At 39.6% G+C, this 20,021-nt stretch overlaps 1 protein-coding gene across 1 annotated transcript in view; it reads right to left on the minus strand.

Moving 5' to 3' along the window:
* SPMIP2 (sperm microtubule inner protein 2) overlaps positions 1 to 15,705 on the minus strand; it is a 141,491-nt gene extending 125,786 nt beyond the window's left edge. Inside the window, exon 1 of the mRNA XM_002815255.4 lies at positions 15,496 to 15,705. Coding sequence (XP_002815301.1) covers positions 15,496 to 15,559 — 64 coding nt within the window. The 5' untranslated portion in view covers positions 15,560 to 15,705. The remainder of the gene's footprint in view (positions 1 to 15,495) is intronic.
* Positions 15,706 to 20,021: the final 4,316 nt, after the last annotated feature.

The raw sequence follows: 20,021 nt of genomic DNA on the forward strand, positions 1-20,021 counted from the left end.
CCCCTTCTGTTTGGTGCTTATCTGAATTCTCTCTGCACGTGGAAGTGGACGTCATGGCACTGGAGAGGCTGCCTGGCCAGGTCAGCAAGCAAGGGTTAAAATTCAGGAAACCAGCTCAACCCAGTTTTAGCACTGAAGATCAGTGTCCTGGGAATCCCTTCATCCTGAATACACTGGGACAATTGGTCAATTTAGGCCAGAGTGTGGCTGTGGCAGGAACAAGGTTTTGCTGACCTGGACAAAGGGAGAAACTAAAACCAGAAGAAAAGGCAAAGGAAATGTGCAACGAGAGGGATGCCAGCCATCTGGCCTGCTGGGTTTGCTGACTGGAGAGAGGGGGACAGTAAATGAGTTCTGGGGGACAATAAATTAGAGTTGATTTGTAAAGCTTTCATCAAGATTCCCTAAATGGGCCAGGCGCGGTGGCTCACACCTGTAATTCCAGCACTTAGGGAGGGCGAGGCGGGTGGATCACTTGAGGTCAGGAGTTCGAGACCAGCCTAGCCAACATGGTGAAACCTTGCCTCTACTAAAACTACAAAAATTAGCTGGTGTGGTGGCACATGCCTGTAACCCCAGCTACTCAGGAGGTTGAGGCAGGTTGAACCTGGGAGTTGGAGGTTGCAGTGAGCCCAGATTGTGCCACTGCACTCCAGCCCAGGCAACAGAGCCAGACTCCATCTTTAAAAAAAAAAAAAAAGATTCCCTAAATGTCCTTTGGTAGCAATTTTTAATAATGTAACTAGAGACTAAGGTTTGTGATTTTCTATGTGTGCATCTTTGCCCTTTTCATTCTTCTTCCATCTCTGTGCAATTGTAGAATAGAAAGAAGCTATGGAGAGATGCGCAGGGGGTGGGATGGGGAGTAGAACAGAGGTTAAGGGTAAATCAGTCATTTGGTGAGGGTAGGAGATAGCAGAGAATCAAAATATTTGTCATCCCTTTTAATGCACAGACTACAGGGATGGCGGTTATGGTAGAAGTTGTCTTTGAAGCTGCCTTATGTTAGAGTCACTTGCTCAAAATTTTATCTACTCAGTTGTGTCCAGTGGAGATGTGACAAAGTGAGTGCCCCACACTGAGGTATCCCTGCCCTTGGACCTTCTACCCCTGGGCCGGTTAGAGGTGAGGGAGTCTTTTCCTTTCCAGTTATCTGCGAGGCTACCCTATGTCACCTTCTGGGAAGTCTGAACTCTGCTTTAACAGATGGTCCTTAATTTTCATACAATACATAATTTTCTCAAGGCCACAATCACAGCCCCAAATGTATGCTTCAACTTCCAAACATTTAAGCTAAGGCACTCTGACGTTCTTTTTTGTTGTTGCTGTTGTTGTTGTTGAGACGGCGTCTCACTCTGTTGCCCAGGCTGGAGTGCAGTGGCGCGATCTCGGCTCACTGCAAGCTCTGCCTCCCGGGTTCAAGTGATTCTCCTGCCTCAGCCTCCAGAGTAGCTGGGACTACAGGCACCCACCACCACGCCCGGCTAATTTTTTGTATTTTTAGTAGAGACGAGGTTTCACCGTATTAGCCAGGATGGTCTCAATCTCCTGACCTCGTGATCCACCCGCCTCAGCCTCCCAAAGTGCTGGGATTACAGGCATGAGCCACCACACCCCGCCTCTGCCGTTCTCTTAGGGGGTCCACAGTGGTGCAGCAATGGTTTACACGTATAGTTTCTGTCTGTGGTTCTGTCACTTCATCACACAGAAATGACTGGACAAACTCCCATCCAAATTTGGAGATAATCTGACTTAATTAAAAGCTAGATGTTATGAATAAGTCTCACAATCTTCTAGAGTCATCCTCCAAAGCCATTCAAACACAGGTACAATAATAGGCAGCCATAACGGCCAATTGGAGAAAGCCATTCACATTAAGATGCTGTGGACCAGGACAACTGTGAGCCTTCATCACAAAATCACAGAGGCAGAGACTTTCAGTGTCCCGCATTGATTTGTGAATGAGCAGCTTCTCCATGCTGGTGCTCATGCCTCAGAGTGCTCCTGGGTGAGCAGCAGCTGGGAAATTGCTTATTTAACCATGATTAATGAGATTCTTGACCAATATATAGAATAACATAAATAACTTTGTACTTTATGGTCTTCACACAAACAATCCATACATGTAGACAATAATTCCACAGCATCTTCCTTCCTTCAGAAGCAGAAGTAGAATCAACACAATGTTATAGGATTTACTGCAAATCCTGATTTCTATCTCTATCTTCTGAGTAGTTTTATGCCTGGGTCAATGCTATTATTTATTTTTAGCTCACTTACAAGGGAGTCTAAGATACTCAGTTTGAGAAAAGAAAGAAATCCCCAAGATCTGGAACGGATTGTTTTGTATCCATGCAGACAAAAGAAGCTGGCATTCCTCAGGACATTTCTGCATCTCCAAGGGTGTGCATATCCTGGTGAGGGGTGGTGATCAGGAAGGTGAGTTTGGTTCAGTGGTGGATCTTGAGTTCTAAGTGACTATAGAATCCTCAGAAAAGGAAATAAATGAAATCTACCATGTCAGTTCCTTGGTATGATCTGGAATCATAGATCATTTTATTTTTTTAACTTCTTTATTCAGCCCACATGATGAGCGTGCCTACTTTGCTCTGTTTCCGTTTTATGAAAAGAGGGTGGTGATAGCTACTTAGCTTGTAAATGGAACTTTGAAAGAGTCTGGAAATCCCTAAAAGAAAGAGATGTGGGAGGTATTATTTCCTTGCAATGAACACAGAATTTATGTAACCCAAATGCTACCAGCATTTATTCACTAATCTTCCCTTAACTTCAGATTTGTTTGCATAACTTTTGACTACTTAGATTCCTAATTATCCTGTCACCAGTGCCGTCATTCACTGGGCAGAAAACATATTCCATTTTTATACAGTCGTTTACAGAACGGTATTATACATGCTAATTTCAATAATTAAATTAAGTTAAATAATAATTAAAATTAAAAGGATGTTCCCATCTTCTGATCTTCCTACTAAAGTTAGATTGTAAAGAGCAGTGGAATTGGAGCACATGTGAGCTTCAAGGTGCAGAACATACACAGCACCTACCGCTCTGGGCCTACTGTGTCTCCCACATGAGTCACTGGACTGCCTGCATCACAGTCTCCTGGTGTGCTTCTTTAACATGCAGGCTCCAAGGCCCCAAAAAACAATTTGGGGTATAGGGCCTGAGGCTCTGCATTCTTAAGTGTCTCCATAACTGGTTCTTATGCATATTACATCTTGCTCTGCAATGCCCTAGACGCAGATTGTGGTTAGCTCAGGGTCCCCTTCAGGAGGACTGTGATGGTTAATTTCATGTGTTGGCTGGGTGCGGTGCCTCATGCCTGTAATCCCAGCACTTTGGGAGGCTGAAGTGGGCGGATCACGAGGTCAGGAGATCGAGACCATCCTAGCCAACATGGTGAAACCCCATCTCTACTAAAAATACAAAAATTAGCTGGGCATGGTGGCACCTGCCTGTAATCCCAGCAACTCGGGAGGCTGAGGCAGGAGAATCACTTGAACCAGAAAGTTGGAGGTTGCAGTGAGCGGAGATCGTACCACAGCACTCCAGCCTGGTGACAGAGCGAGACTCCATCTCAAAATATGTATATATATATATATACATATATATATATAGTGTGTCAACTTGACTGGGCTAAAGGATGCTCAGAGAGCTTGTTAAATATTTTTTCTGGGTGTGTCTGAGGGTGTTTCCAGAAGAGGTTAACATTTGAATTGGTAAACTGAGGACAGAAGACCCTTTCACCCATAGGGGTGGGCATCGTCCAATTCCTGGAGGGCATGAATAGAGCCAAAAAATGGAAAAATGGCAAATTTGTGCTCCGCTTGGACCCTCAGACATCAGTGTTCCTGGTTCTCAGGCCTCGGGTTTGGAATGGAACTGTACCACCAGCATTCCTGGTTCTGTAGCTTACACACAGCAGATTATAGGATTTCTCCCCCATAATCACACAAGCCAATCCCTCATTTGCTATATCCTATTGGTTCTGCTTCTCTAGAGAAACCTGTGGTTACGTCACTTCATCGCACAAAAATGACCAGACAAACTCCCATCCAAATTTGGAGATAATCTGACTTAAGTAAAAGTAGATGTGATGAATAAATCTCACAATCTTCTAGAGTCATCCTCTAAAGCCACCAACAGAATGGCTGTATCACGGACAGAATGTTCACAAAGGACCCCAAAACAGGATTAGGCTCACATTTTACGGCACACTGTATCTCTTTTTTCCTCAGTAACCACTCTTGCCTCCAATTATGCATTTGTGAGTTTTGATCATTGTTTAATAAACTTAGAAGCTGCTGCACTTGTTCTAGCCACTTCGAGTTCCTGGCTCTGCCCTCAGGTCTCCGCTCCTCCAGCCCGAGAAGGTCAACTGACTGCCAAGAATAAAGCTTAGAAATAAAGCGGATCTCTTCTCTCTTCCACCAGGTTTCCCAAGGCTGTTGTAGGTCCTTTTTAGAGCTACAGTTAGGCATCATCCTGACTAGGAACGCAGTTCTGCTCAGACTCAGCTTGGAAACGAAGTAGCTGGATGCCTTGTGATGTTTGTCTGGTTCAACCCTTACTACAGAGCAGGGGCAATCAATCCATCTGTGTTCATTTCTTCCTCTCAAATGACCACCTCTCCTGCAATCCTGTCCTTTCCAGAAATTATCTCCTTTATTTTAGAAAGTGCTGCCTCAAATAAATGATTTGACCAACTAAATGATTTGATGTCTCTGTCAGTGCCATTATTCTTTAAGGCATGGATAATCTTCTATCCACTGCAGACTTTTCCCTGAGGTATATTTTTCTAAAAGGTGATATCTTTGGTCAAAGGGGGCTTTTAATAGGCACGGTGAAAGGTTCTACCTTTTCTGAGATAATTACTGGCAACTGGGGTTAGCAAGACAGTGAGGCACTTTATCCTTTATCACTCGCTGTGAATGAAATTGACTAGGATCATACACAGTAGGGGTCAAGGGTAAAGTGCTTCCTTGCTGGAGTTCAGCTTGTGCTACCTCTCCTCTTGCAAGAAAGGGAAGAAAGGAAAGGGAAACGGACTCAAGGTAAACAGACAAAATGACGCCTGTAGTTAAAAGCTTTCCACCAGGGGCCCCTAATGAGATCTTTCTATTCTTTCTGAATGACATAGAGTTTTCATCAACCAAGATTATGTAAACTAATGAAGTTTATAGGCAGAATTCCAAACTCGGCCATTCTACTGTAAAATATTTTTAATGGAACTTGTTTTTCTTTAATGTTATTTAGATCAGGTTTACAAGAAAATCCAAAAAGCCAATGTTTATCAGGATAATGATTAGCATCACAAATAACTTCATCTTCTAGGCCCAGTAGCCATCAGTTTACTTATATTGCTTGTGACCTACCTCAGGTGACGATATGCATATACACATATAACACATGTGAAGCCTACCACATGCCAGACACTAAGTACTCTGTACGTATTACCCCACTAAATACCCTGTGAAGTAGATATTATTATGGCCATTTTACAGATGGTGTAACTGAGACACAGAGGGGTAAGTATCTTGTCCAAAGTCACAAAAATAAGTAAATGGTGGAGCCAGAACAGTTTAGATCCTTGCTACTCAAAGTGTGGTCTGGAAACCAGCAGGGTGGGCATCACCTGGGATCTTGATGGAAATGCAGACTCTCAAGCCCACCCCAGTCTTGCTCTGTCGCACAGGCTGGAGTGCAGTGGCACGATCTTGGCTCACTGCAACCTCTATCCCCTGGGTTCAAGCAATTCTCCTGCCTCAGCCTCCCAAGTAGCTGGGATTACAGACGTGAACTACCACACCTAGCTAATTTTTATATTTTTAGCAGAGACGAGGTTTCACCATGTTGGCCAGGCTGATCTCGAGCTACTGACCTCAAGTGATCCCCCCACCTCAGCCTCCCAAAGTGCTGGGATTACAGGAGTGAGCCAGCACACCCACCCCAGAATCTGCATTTTAACAAGCCTCTCCAGGAAAATAATTTCCACATTAAAGTTTTAAAACCATTTGCTTAAATAATCTTAGATTATTTCTTCCTGTACTTTAAAAACCTGCGTATGGCTTCAGACTTTGGGAAATAAGGTGTGCTTGGTTGGCTTACTAAGAAAAAAAAAAGAATTTTAAGATGGTTTTGTGTCCTTTCCCCAGCACCAATCTCACCCAGATAATCAACTTCTCAAGAGAAAAAAAGCAGTTTAAAAAATATTATTAAATTCATATTATTTACAGGTGCTTTCATTTCATTAAACCATGATAGAAAACCTTATATCCCCCAAATTACAGATTTTTAAAAAAATGAGTTCAAAAGAGTTAAGGGGAAAGCCAACATTGGTGTCTAAGTTTACAGTTTTTGCTTCTCGAAGCAGGATCTTCATGCTTACACCTATTTCCTAGTAGGTAGCACACGGCCTGGCACACAGTAAACAATCAACTCATCTTGCATTTAATAATTTTTTCACATCCTGTTTCAACAACAGAAACTTCTTTTTGCTTAATCAAGAGCATTTCACCCTGATTTAAAGAAGTCATATTCACAGTGCGCTGCCCACGACGACCCTGCTAAGCTTGCTCTGCACACCCTCCTGTGCCCACCACAGCCACTGTTCAGCAGCTGGAAGATGATGCCTAGTGGACAGCAAAGGCCTTGATGAATACGTGAAGGAACTAGGAGTGGGAATAGCTTTATGAAAAATGGGCACAATGGCCAAACCAGAGTGTATCATCATTTGTGATGACAAAAACCTCACCATAAAAACTTGGAGCACTTAGAAAATAGCACAGTTTTCTCGTACCCTGGGAGAGAAGTTTGAAGAAACTACAGCTCATAGCAAAAAAACTCAGACTCTCTACAACTTTACAGATGGAGCATTGGTTCAGCATCAGGAGTGGGATGGGAAGAAAAGCACAATAACAAGAAAATTGAAAGATGGGAAATTCATGGTAGGCTGTGTCATGAAAAATGTCACCTGTTCTCAGATCTATAAAAAAATAGAATAAAAATTTCATCATCACTTTGACAGGAAATAGTTATGAAAATCAACAAGCTCAGTTCAATGGGCAAATCTCCATACTGCTTCTTTTTTTTTTTTATTACTGTGTTCAATTATCTTTATCACAAATATTTTACATGCAGCTGTTTCAGTATTAGATGAATTAGGATCATCCCTTTGGTTAATAAATAAATGTGTTTGTGCTAAAAAATAAAAAATAAAAAAATTAAGAAGTGATATTAAGATAACCTACAAAGTATCAACTTTGGAAAATTAAGTAAAGCCATGGAAAGGCAAATAAATCCTCCTCCCTTCCATCTTAGCTTATGCAGTAATTATTTATGTACAAATATTTATATTTATATATTTATATTTATGCATATATAAAACAAAACCAAAAAACTTGAAGTTAAGACAAAGCTTTTCTTTAGAAGTCCTCTTCTAAGGGGTTGGTTCAGGTGCTTTTCAAAGGGATAGCAGCAACTGATTTTTTTTTTCTGTAAATCACATTTTGTTGAGTTAGATGACCAATAATTTAAGGTAGGATTGATTTGGAGCTGCTGTCACCTATAGATAAGGCTTTCATGTAACACTCATAGTTTTGTAAATATAATAATACATCTTATGAAAAGAACAGTGTTTGATGGAGGACAATGAATAAGGTCTCCCACTTTTGCTATTATGATAGCAATGCCTAATATCTAATGTCCTTAGCAAATAAATCACTGCAACTGGATACAATTAAGCTAACTAGATGTTTGGCAATTTTGTTTTCAATAAATGGCCCATTATATTCTATCAGAAGATCGTTTCCAACTATCTTAGCTTTTAATTTATTATTTTTGAATAGACTGAAGAATCATGGTAAGGACATACGTATATTGTCTACAATATATCTTAAAATAATAGAACAAATTTTGATTCAGGGCAAACTGCATGCTATGACAACAGAATAAAATGCAGGTAAAAATAAAAATAGACAAATAAAATGCAGTTTAGTCAACCCAATGTTTCAGTACCATTAAAATGTGTAAGCTTTTGTCATGAATTAGTTTTTAAAAATCTAAAAGAGTTGCCTTGTGGATTATAGTGCTGGGACTTAAGCTGAATTTGCAGTAGGACTAGTTTATTATTTCTTCAAACAGGAAACCACTGGCAATTCAGCGTGAAGTCATTTTCTATTTTTAAAATAATTGAATCTGAGACATAACTATTAGTATGACAGTTTCACAGAGCAAAAAATAAGATGAATAAGTGGGTCTGAAATGCTGGCTAATGGAGCAATACATTTCAAAATTACATATACATTTATGTACTTCTCCGACCACTTACAGTTTCATTCATCATATCGTTTTTTGGCCATTTCCTAGAGAGTATTTCCAATTCTAATGTATTTCTAACAGAAATTTCATGCTGTGATCACTCCTTTGTAAGGTAGATTTCTGTAATATTTCTGGTTTACATGAGCAGACTTTCTAGTAGGTATATGATGGCTGACTAAATATATTAATACTTTTATTTAGTCAGTAATCTGGATGTAAGGCACATAAATACCCCATATAAACAGGGAGCAGGCAGAAGCTTCCATCCTTCTCGCAAGGCTGTGTGGCCTTCAGCAAGTCACTTAACTTACCTGAACCCTGAGTATTCCCATCTGAAAAAATAGGTTAAATTAGATTATCTGTTACAGTGCCTTTTTAATTTTATGTCCTATATTAACTATTCATTAACTATATTTAATTTGAGCCAAGTAGGAATTAATGAAGAAAAATCTGAATTAAAGAATGTATTTTTAAATAAATGTAATTTTTAAGTATTTTTTTTTCCTTTGAGATAGGGCCTTGCTCTGTTGCCCAGGCTGGAGTGCAGTAGTGTGATCACAGCTCACTGCAGCTTCGACCTCCCAGGCCCAAGCTATCCTCTGGCTTAGCCTTCTAAGTAGCTAGGATCACAGGTGTGCACCACCACACTCGGCTGATTTTTAGAATTTTTTGTAGAGATGAACTCTCTCTGTGTTGCCCAGGCCAGTCTCAAACTCCTGGGCTCAAGCAATCCTCCCACCTCTTCCTTCCAAAATGCTAGGATTATAGGTGTGTGCCACCGCATTCAGCCCAAGTTTTAAACTTCAAAATTGCATAGGACCTGGAACTGGGTAAACAAATTAATGTCATTTGTATGTAAACAGATGTTTTAAAAATATATAACCATGCTCTAAAGTAGTTTTTAAATTTTCTTCCTAATTTTGTTTATAAGGTTTTTATAGTAAAATCTTTGTAATACAAAAATAACATTATCTAGGCAGGGTGCGGTGGCTCACACCTGTAACCCAGCACTTTGGGAGGTGAAGGCTGGTGAATCACTTGAGCTCAGGAGTTCGAGACCAGCCTGGCCAACATGGCGAAACCCCATCTCCACTAAAAATACAAAAATAAGCTGTGCGTGGTGGTGCACACCTGAAATCTCAGCTACTCGAGAGGCTAAGGCAGGAGAATCGCTTGAATCCAGGAGGCAGAGACTGCAGTGAGCTGAGATCATGCCACTGCACTCCAGCCTGGGCAACAGAGCAAGACTCTGTCTCAAAAAAACAAACAAACATTATTTATAAAATCTCCTCACTATGTCATTACAGAACTTAGCAAATTGGTAGTAAAACTTCTGTGGAAGAATAGCCAGCAGATAAATGTTTTAAAAGTACAGATGGTTAGCTGGCCCTATTAGATTAAAACTCACAGTTAGCAAAAACATGAATTATAGAAATCAGAACAGTGTCTGACTGTGGGAGGATTGACTGGGAAAGGACATACAGGAACTTTTTAGAGTGATAAAAATATTCACTGTCTTAATCTAAAAGTGCATACATAAAGGTGCTCACTTTGTAAAATGTTATCAAGCTAAAGACAAATTAATGTACTTAATAGAGTATGTTATACATCAACTTTTTAAAAAGGTTTTATAAGTTGGATCCACCGATTGTTTTTTCAAAAAGAATTTCAATTCCTTTATTAATTGAAAACTAAATAAATTCCAAGATCCATCTGCAATGTAGGAAGTAACTTATGCTCTAAATATGATACTCAAAAAGAAGAGAAATGAGTGGGAAAACAAAACAAAACATATGGCTGAGTTTTGTGTAGTGTTATGTGAGGTAATTTCCCATTATTTCTCAGGGTTTTTGGAATTGGATTTGTGTTTCCTTTGGATGCCACACTACGCTGTGATGGATATTTAGATTGAGCAAATCAACCCTATTATGTTCTGGTCATCCAATAGATTATAAGCTTCTAGAAAAGAGAACTTTTTTTCGTGTATATTTTTGTATCCTCCAATGCTAATGGACAAGTTTTTAGTATTTAATTGGCATTCAATTTGTTAAATTGGATTTCAAATATGTAGGATAAAAAATTAGCATCAAAAATATATTTTAAAAGGAAATATATCAAAATTTGATAGAAAAATAAGACTTGATGAATGATCAAATTAGTTAAGTAGTCGAGTATACCAGATAAATATATACTGTGAATCATCACACAGAATAATGAAGTCTCAGTGGAAATTTTTTAAAATGAAAATTTAAATAACTGTAGTTATAAATGATAAATAAAAGAATGGTGTTGGCTGGGTGCGGTGGCTCATACCTGCAATCCCAGCACTTTGGAAGGCCGAAGTGGGCAGATCCCTTGAGCCCAGGAGTTCAAGACCAGCCTGGGCAATATGGTGAAACCCCATCTCTACAAAAATACAAAAATTAACCAGGAGTGACGGCACACGCCTATAGTCCCAGCCACTTGGGAGGCTGAGGTGGGAGGATCACCTGAGCCCAGGGAGGTCAAGGCTGCAGTAAGCCATAATCGTGCCACTGCACTCTAGCCTGGGCGACAGAGTGAGACCCTCCCTCAAAAGAAAAAAAGAGTAGTGTTATGCCTATGCCAAGAGAAAGTAAAATTTCATTTATTTATTTATTTATTTATTTGAGACAGAGTATCACTCTGTTGCCCAGGCTGGAGTGCCATGGTGCAATCTTGGCTCACTGCAACCTCCGCCTTCTGAGTTCAAGCAATTCTCATGCCTCAGCCTTTTGGGTAGCTGGGATTACACGGGTATGCCACCACTCCCAGCTAATTTTTGTATTTTTAGTAGAGATGGGGCTTCACCATGTTGGTCAGGCTGGTCTCAAAGCCCTGACCTTAAGTGATCCACCTGCCTCGGCCTCCCAGGTGCTGGGATTACACAGTGTGAGCCACCATGTCCAGCCAAAATTTCATTTTAAAATTAAATTAGAAATCAATAAAAATCCTATGAAACTCTTAAAAGTGCTCTAAAGTAACTCTCAGAATTGCTGCGAAATTCCTCAGTATTTTCTCATCCTCTACGTAGTTTTTTTTACATTATCGACATCCAAAATGATTTTTAAATTATTTCTCATGATATTTTATTGTCATAGTAATTATTAATAGTGACAAGATATTTTTCATGTTTTTATCACAATTACACAATATTTGCGTGGATTAAATCAATCTTTTGTTTGCCTAGCCTGGGTACTTCACTTAAACTAATGTTTTTATGAAAACATGGGCTTTATATTAAAAACAGTTCCAAACATGGAGGAAAGAGCTCCAAGCTCCAATAGGTTAGAAAGGTAGTAAGTGATGGGCCTTATAGGAGTTAAAATTATTATTCTTGAACAGCTCAAAAGTTTGATTTCTGTGAACTGACTGCAGTACCATCTAAGACATAAGCATCCCTAAAGAGTTGAACTTGGCTATAATCAAGCCTCTAGAGCCAAATTCAGTTTACAGAGAATAAAGGAACAAGTTAAATGATATGAGAAGGAAGTAATTGACAAATTCAGAATGTTGGACATTTCTGCTGCATAACTGATCCAGTTTCTGCAACAAGTAAATGGCAGGGAAAAAAGAAGGGAAGACTGCACCAGTTTAAAAGAGACAAAAAGAGAAAACACAACGGAATGCAATGTGTGTTGGATCCTTATTCTCAAAATCAACTGTAAAAATACATTTCAGAGACAATCAGGAAAATTGTATTATGGAGTTGTTAATTACATGATACCAAATGATAGTTATTAATTTTGTTAGGTGCAGTCACGGCAATGTGGCTATGTAAGAATATGTTCATTTTTTTTCAGATGCACAATAAAATATGTAAGTGAAATAATATGATATCTGGGCTTAAAATATTTTGCACAAGAAAAAGACGAGAGATGTGAGTCAAATGTGGCAAAATTTTGATAAATGTTGAATATGGGTGACAGGTAAGTGGGAGTTCATTGGCGTGTGTTTTAAAATAGTCACAATAAAATTTGTAAAAGGCAAAGGCAAAAAAGGATTCATATCTACTTCTTTGAAGTAATAAAAATGATTTTAAAAAATATTGGTGGGGGCCGGTTGTGGTGGCTCATGCCTGTAATCCCAGCACTTTGGGAGGCTGAGGTGGGCGGATCACCAGAGGTCAGGAGTTTGAGACCAGCCTGGCCAGTATGGTGAAACCCCATCTCTACTAAAAATACAAAAAATTAGTGGGCATGGTGGCCCATGTCTGTAATTCCAGCTACTTAGGAGGCTGAGGCACGAGAATCACTTGAACCCTGGAGCGAAAGATTGCAGGGAACTGAGATCATACCACTGCACTCCAGCCTGGGCAACAGAGGGAGACTGTCTCAAAAAAAAAATTGTTGGGCTTTAAATACATATACATTGTTCATAGTATATACAATCCTCTAAAGCTTGTGGCATTAATAAGTTATATATCTGTCTGTATCTTTCACCTGCTAATTCTGCTATCTCTATATATACCACATGAAAATAAGAGAACAAGAAAAATAATTTATGCAAAGTATTCATACAAATTTGTAACAGTAAAAATTAGGAAATTATAAAATACAGGAGGCTGTGAAGCTAAGTATTATATGTCAGTATAATGAAAGACAGAAATCTATCAAAGGGGACAACAATTTGAACTATGTAAATACATAAAACTAAGTATATACGCTGGTGTAAGTTAGAAGAAATTTTAAGTATTAATTAACACTCTTGCACAGTTCCAAATCACAGAAAACCCAGCCCAAACTGGCTAAGGAAAAGAGGAAATTTATTGGCTGATGAAAATTAAAACTTTAAAAGGCACAAAAATCTCTTCAAAATAGATCATAGATCTAAATGAAAACGTAACATTGTAAAATGTCTAAAAGAAAACACAGGATAAAAATCTAAATGACCTTTTTTTTTTTTGGTAAAAAAGTAAAAAACAGACAATACCAAAGGCTGACAAGGATGCAAAGCAACAAGGACTCTCATTCATTGCTGATGGAAATGCAAAATAGTATAGCTAGTTTAGAAGACAGTTTGGCTTAACACAGGATCCAGCAATTACTCTCCTAGGTATTTACCCAATTGATTTGAAAACATATCCATGCAAAAGGCTGCACATAAATGTACGTAGAAGCATTTCTCACAATTGCCAAACCTGGAAGCCACCAAGATGTCTTTCAATAGGGGAAGGGATGAACAAATTGTGACACATCCGCACAGTGAAATATTATTCAGTGGTAAAAAGAAATAAGCTATCAAACCATGAAAAGATGTGGAGAAGCCTTAAAATTATATTGATAAGGAAATGAAGCCAATCTGAAAAGACTACATACTGTATAACTCCAGCTCTATGACATTCAAGAAAAGGCAAAACTGTGGAGACAGTGAAAAGATCAGTGGTTGCCAGGAGCTAGGGGGAAAGGGGGAGGGGGGAATGAATAGGTGAAGCACAAGAGAATTTTTAAGTGGTGAAACTATAATGTATGGTACTATAATGGTGAATACATGGTCCTATTAATTTGTCAAGACCCCCATATACTTAATAGCATAAAAAGCAAACCTTAATGGATGCAAATTAAAAAAAAAATTATTTAGGAGATTGTAGGATTTCAGGAAGGAATTCAGACTGTGACAAGAAAATCTAACTGTACTACAAGTGCATAAAACAACCTTACTGAAGAGGCTAGAAAGAAAATGTGCAGACTTAAGTAACTTTGGAAATGAATAGAGTTTGTAAGAATAAAGGTAAAAGGAATTGCAGATAAGCAGTGTACCCTAGCTGACAAAGTCCTTCTCACAGGAGTAAAAAAGAGGTAAGAGTGAGGAAAGAGATGGTTTTCCCAAAGCCAAGTGAGTCACAAGAAGGGGAGTGGATGAGATGGATGATGAGCAACACAAAACATAAATGCCCACCATAAATATGCATTTGATTATTTTTCTGTAACATTGTAAAATATGCTCACAATTTGGAAAAAAAGAAAAAAAGGCCAGGTTCATGCCTAACACAGGTGGGTGGATCACTTGAGGTCAGGAGTTCGAGACCAGCCTAGCCAACATGGTGAAACCCCATTTCTACTAAAAGTACAAAATAAATAAATAAATAAACAACCAGATGTGGTGGCGTGCGCCTATAGTCCTAGCTACTCGGGAGACTGAGGCAGGAGAATCACTTGAACCTGGGAGGTGGAGGGTGCAGAGAGCCCAGATCGTGCCATTGCACCCTAGTCTGGGCAACAGGGCGAGACTCTGTCTCAAAAAATAAATAATTTGGAAAAAAAGGAAATAAGATGAAGTTTAGTTTATGCCTTATAGACTTACCACAACTAGTCATATTCTATTTTTTAGATTTTATTATAATTTCACACACACACTGCCCAAATCATTTAAAGTAAGTTGAATGAACAAAACACAAACCAATAACTTTACTAGGTTTAATGCATATCTTGCTCAAATTTTTATCAAGCAAATATGTCAAGTTTATAATGTTATGAGAAGCTTAAATCAGTGTTAATAAAAATTTGATGAAAAGTATGTTTTTTATTACATCAAAGAAGTTTCTCTTGCACAAACCATAAAAGCTATGCTAATTCAAATATTCCTTTGTGAAAGTTACCTCAGATATAGTGACAACTGCTGTGTTAAAGAAATGTTTATGGCAACAAGATGATGATGATCAGACTGAGTGGGCATAATGAGATAGCAGTATCATGTAAATTAAATGTGGGTGGGTTGGGCACGGTGGCTCACGCCTGTAATCCCAGCACTTTGGGAGGCCTATGCAGGCAGATTACCTGCAGTCAGGAGTTCAAGGCCAGCCTGGCCAACATGGTGAAACCCTCATCTTTACAAAAATACAAAAATTAGCTGGGCATGATGGCGGATGCCTGTAATCCCAGCTACTCAGGAAGCTGAGGCTGGAGAATCTCTTGAACCCGGGTGGCGGTGGTTACAGTGAGCCGAGATCACGCCATTGCACTCCAGCCTGGGCGACAGAGCGAGACTCTGTCTCAAAAAAAAAAAAAAACCCAAAAAACAAAAACAAACAAAAAACATATGTGATCATTTCATTGTTATATCCATTATATAAAAATCATACATGTGAGAGGAAAAGCAAATTTAGATCTCCTTGTGAAAGCATATACAAAAACTATTTACCTGTAAAAATCATTTGTTTTCCCACAGTAGTAGATGTTGGCTTTTGGTATGATACGGATGCCATGGCTAAAGTCTTAACCGTGCTACTGGATTTTCTTCTTCGGCTTCTTCAAATCAGTTAAGCTGCACCAGAAAGAACGACAGACTCTGCAGTCTTTCCTCTCCCTGCTTGTGACCTGAACCAGGTGGTTGCTAACGACTCTTTATGACAGGGAGATAGAATGTTCCTCCTTGCAGAGTTCCGCATTCCAATCTCCAAGAGCAGAGAGAGAGATACTGCTACAGTCTTCCCAGAACTGGCATCCAGTAATAACTTTTCCTTATTTGTCAATATCAAGTCAGAATACACTTGTTCACAGGTACTAGATCCGGTTCGAGCTTATGTCCCAGATAATCTGGCAGGCTCAGTCACCACTGTCTTTCAACATTTCAAAAAGAATGTCTTGCAGAAATATGTTATAGCAAAAAACAAAAAGCCCCCACAAACCATGGTTAAATATATTTGACAAACACTGGCAAGATAAAATACAGTAAAAAATAACATTAATAAATTAATGAGATAATTACACACACACAAATATATATAGATATATTTCCAGTCTCATATTTCAATCCTTCCTTAAATAGTGCTTGTGCTTTGGTCATGTCAATTTACCTGTGGTTCTCAATCTGTGCAATGCTTTTTCATTGTTCTGAGCCTTTACACATACAATTTGCTCTTCCTGTAATGTTGCTACACAAATATTTCTTGTCCTCTGACAGCCAAGGCCCACATCTGCTCTTCCAGGAGGATGTCTGCAGACACAGCTAAGTGCTTTCTTCTTCATGTCCCTTTAACCTCTACAGCACTGTGTTTAGACGTATCTTTTTAACTCACTACTTTAATTATTTGTCTATTTTATCGACCTCCCCACTAGAATCTGACTTCTAGGAGTTTATGATAAAAGTATACCTATTTATATTTCAATTTCCAGAGACTTGTATGCAATAAATAGTAGATGTTTGTGGGATGAATAAGTGTATGAATAGTAATTCTAGCTTGCATAGAAATATATCGGCTACCTGATAATCCATTGAAGATAAATTCTAACAGTAATTTTGTATTCAACACTAAATATATGGAGTTGTCTACTGTAAATGTATTGAGAATTATAAGAAAAACACTATATTAACTGTGGAAAGGCTTACAGTAGGCTTATGGTAGGCAAAGAGATGTGCTACTCAGGTAGGTTCCCTTTCAAGGAAGAGCTTGTAGCCCAGCTGGAGGAAGGACTGTCAGCAGACAGTGTCCAGCTGTCAGCACCTTCAGGGTCTGCTTTGGCTGCAGAGAGCTGCCTCCTCTGTCTGAGGTCAAGCCTTTTCCAGGGGAGCCTATGTCAGGTGACTGAATGAGGTAGGGATATAAAGACCAGTCATTTCTCACCAGATTGGTCAAGGCTGTGTTGAGCCCTTACAGTTCTTCTTCTTCCTCTGATCAGTCCTGCTTCCTCTCCTTTCCTTTCACAGGTATTTGAACCCAAATAACCACCTTGTCCCCCACTTCCAGAGAACCTGACCTGAGATAACTAGACAGCGTAAGCACATATGCACAAATGTATTATACAAGAGTGCTTCTCATTTTAACCACTCAGCCCTCCTAACCAGAAACTGAATATATTTCCCCAGTGTGGGCAACTAGAGTCAGTCGCTGTTGTGTTACTGATCTTTGGTTTCATTTTCTTTGGTCCTGACCTGCATTACGCTCTTCTTTACCTTCCTATGTCCCGCTACAGTTTCAGAAGCTTTCCTACTCTTTCTGCTGTTAATTAATTCTGGTTCCCATAGTCAAGGGCTCTCTATCTCTAGCTGAAAGTATCTTTCTTTGAAAAGTTCCTAGTTGTGTCTTTGAAACTACCATTTTCCAAGGCGCCCAACTTTGAACATTCCTAGAAGAGAGAAGCCTGCTAATGTCACTTGTGGTTTTAAGGATGCTGAGAAGAGAAAGGAAGAAGGAACCTAAATGAAGAAAGTAATTCGTTAGTAAACAAGGCAGAAAATAAATGAGATCTTGGCTTTTGTTGGAGGACTTCCCATTAACCCTTCAGGGGAAATGCAGGCTTCTGCTTTGCCTTTGAGACCGTTACAAACTTTAATCTGTTGTAGGCTTAGGGTCAGACATTCTGATGGCAAAGGCTGGAGGGAAGGGAAAATACGGGAGAAGAACCAGGTTAGCTCTTCTCCATAAAATTATTCCACTAATTCAAGACATATTTAGGTTCATTTGTTTTGTGTTGTTTCAGTTTTTAGAAATTTAAAAATTTATTTCACAAGTAACATCTACATAGTTTCAAAGTAAAATCCTTAAGGGATATTCAGAGAAGTCTAGCTTTTATCCTTGTTACCTCCTGCTGTTCCTTCCTTTTTTTTTTTTTTTTTTGTTTGTTTGTTTGTTTGTTTCTTGCAGGAAACATTTTTTAAAATATAACTACAAGGCCTGGCATAGTGGCTTATACCTGTAATCCCAGCACTTTGGGAGGTCAAGATGGGCAAACTGCTTGAGCCCAGGAGTTTGAAACTAGTCTGGGCAACATGGCAAGACCCCCGTCTCTACAAAAATTAGCTGGGCATGTGGTCTGTGTCTATGGTCCCAGCTACTCGGGAGGCTTAGGTGAGAGGATTACTTGAGAGCCCAGGGGTTTGAGACTACAGTGAGCTGTGATCATACCACTGCACTCCATCCTGAGTGACAGAGTGAGACCTTGTCTCAAAAACAATATATATATATATGTATGTATTTATGATTATATCCTCACCTTTCCTAAAGAAATGGCAGCATACTGAACATACTAACTTTTACCTTGCTTTTTTCTCTTAATACATCTGGAGATCACTCCATAGCATTACATAAAGATATTTCTCTCTCTCTCTTTCTCTCTCTCTCTCTCTCTCTCTCTCTCTCTCTCTCAGTACAGCTGCAAACTGCATTTACCAGTTTATTCAACCAGTCCGCTATTAGTGGTCATTTGGGCTGTTTCCAATTTTTTTGCTATTACAAATATTGCTACAAAATGTAGTTTTCTGCATACATCTTCTCATATTTTTTGCAGACATCTTTGGGATAGATTACTACTAGAAGTGACAGTGCTGGGTCAAAGGAAAACACATATGTAATTTTGCTCAGTGTTGCTAACCCTGCCACCATCGTGGTTATGCCATTTTGTATTCTCATCCACAATACCTGAGAATGCCGATTTTTATACAGCCTCATCCACAGACTATGTTGTCAAACTTTCTAATTTTTTTCAATATAACAGGTAAGAAATGGTAACATAGTAATTTACACTTCTGTTCTTGTTAGTGTGATTGAACATGTTTTCATGTGCGTCAGGGCCATGTGCATTGTATGCTATGAACTGTCTAGTCTTATCTCTATCAAGACTATCTATCAAGAGCCACCAGTTGACTTTTTTCCATCCTACGTTTTTTTAAAAATGAGCTAACATTCTAAAGAAACACATAAACAGAGAATGACAATACAACGTAGTAAGAGTAATGATCATTGTAGTAATACGTTAGTAAATACCTGATTCCCCAGAGTCATGGGAACAGAGAGGAAGATCACTTGGCCGGGGCTGGGACAGAAGCTGAGGGCTGATGATGTGGTGAGGCAGGGTTTCCTTGAGGAAGCGATGTTTGAACTGTGTTGTAGAGATTGACTAGGATCTAGACAAGGGACAGAGAGCTGGAGGTTGGGGTGGGTGGTGAGGGCATTTTGGGCAAAGGGCATAGCTTGAGCAAAAGGCTGGGAGGGGAGAAACAGCCAATATCACTGTGCATAGCAAAAATACAAGTTCTGCATTGCTGGAGAGTCATGACTAAGAGGGTGAGCTGGGAGGTGAGGCTGGAGCTTTACTCTGCAGGTAATGAGGACCCCTGAGGGTTTTACAGTCTTATTTATTTATTTATTTTACTTTTTTGAGACAGAGTCTCACTGTGTCACCCAGGCTGGAGTGCAGGGGCTCAATCATGGCTCCCTACAACTTTGACCTCCCTGGGCTCAGGTGATCCTCCCACTTCAGCCTCCGGCGTAACTGGGACTACAGGAGACGGGGTCTCACCACGTTGGCCAGGCTGGTCTGGAACTCCTGGGCTCAAGCCATCCTCCTGACTCAGGCTCCCAAAATACTGGAATTACAGGCGTGAGCCACCACACCTGGCCCTCTGAAAGGTTTTAAACGGGGAGACACTGGTTGGTGTTGGGTTTAAATAGAAGACACCTGACTGTGTGGAAAATGAGCTTAAGAAAAGTGAGGAGCCTGGGGCCCAGCAGGCAACTGTTGAAGTGGTCCAGGGGAGTGGAGATGGGGCCTGAACTAAGCCAGGCACAGAGGAGACACATTTGGAGTGTGTATTGAAGAGTAAGAATGACCCCCAGTTTTCTAGTTTGGCTGACTAGTGAGTAGTGGTGCCCCAAAATAACACAGAGAAAACAGAAGAAAGAAAACCGAGACCAATAAAGAAATTGATGGCATTAACTAGATGTGGAT

Source organism: Pongo abelii, chromosome 3 (assembly GCF_028885655.2).
Source record: "Pongo abelii isolate AG06213 chromosome 3, NHGRI_mPonAbe1-v2.0_pri, whole genome shotgun sequence".
Classification (NCBI taxonomy): Eukaryota; Metazoa; Chordata; class Mammalia; order Primates; family Hominidae; genus Pongo; species Pongo abelii.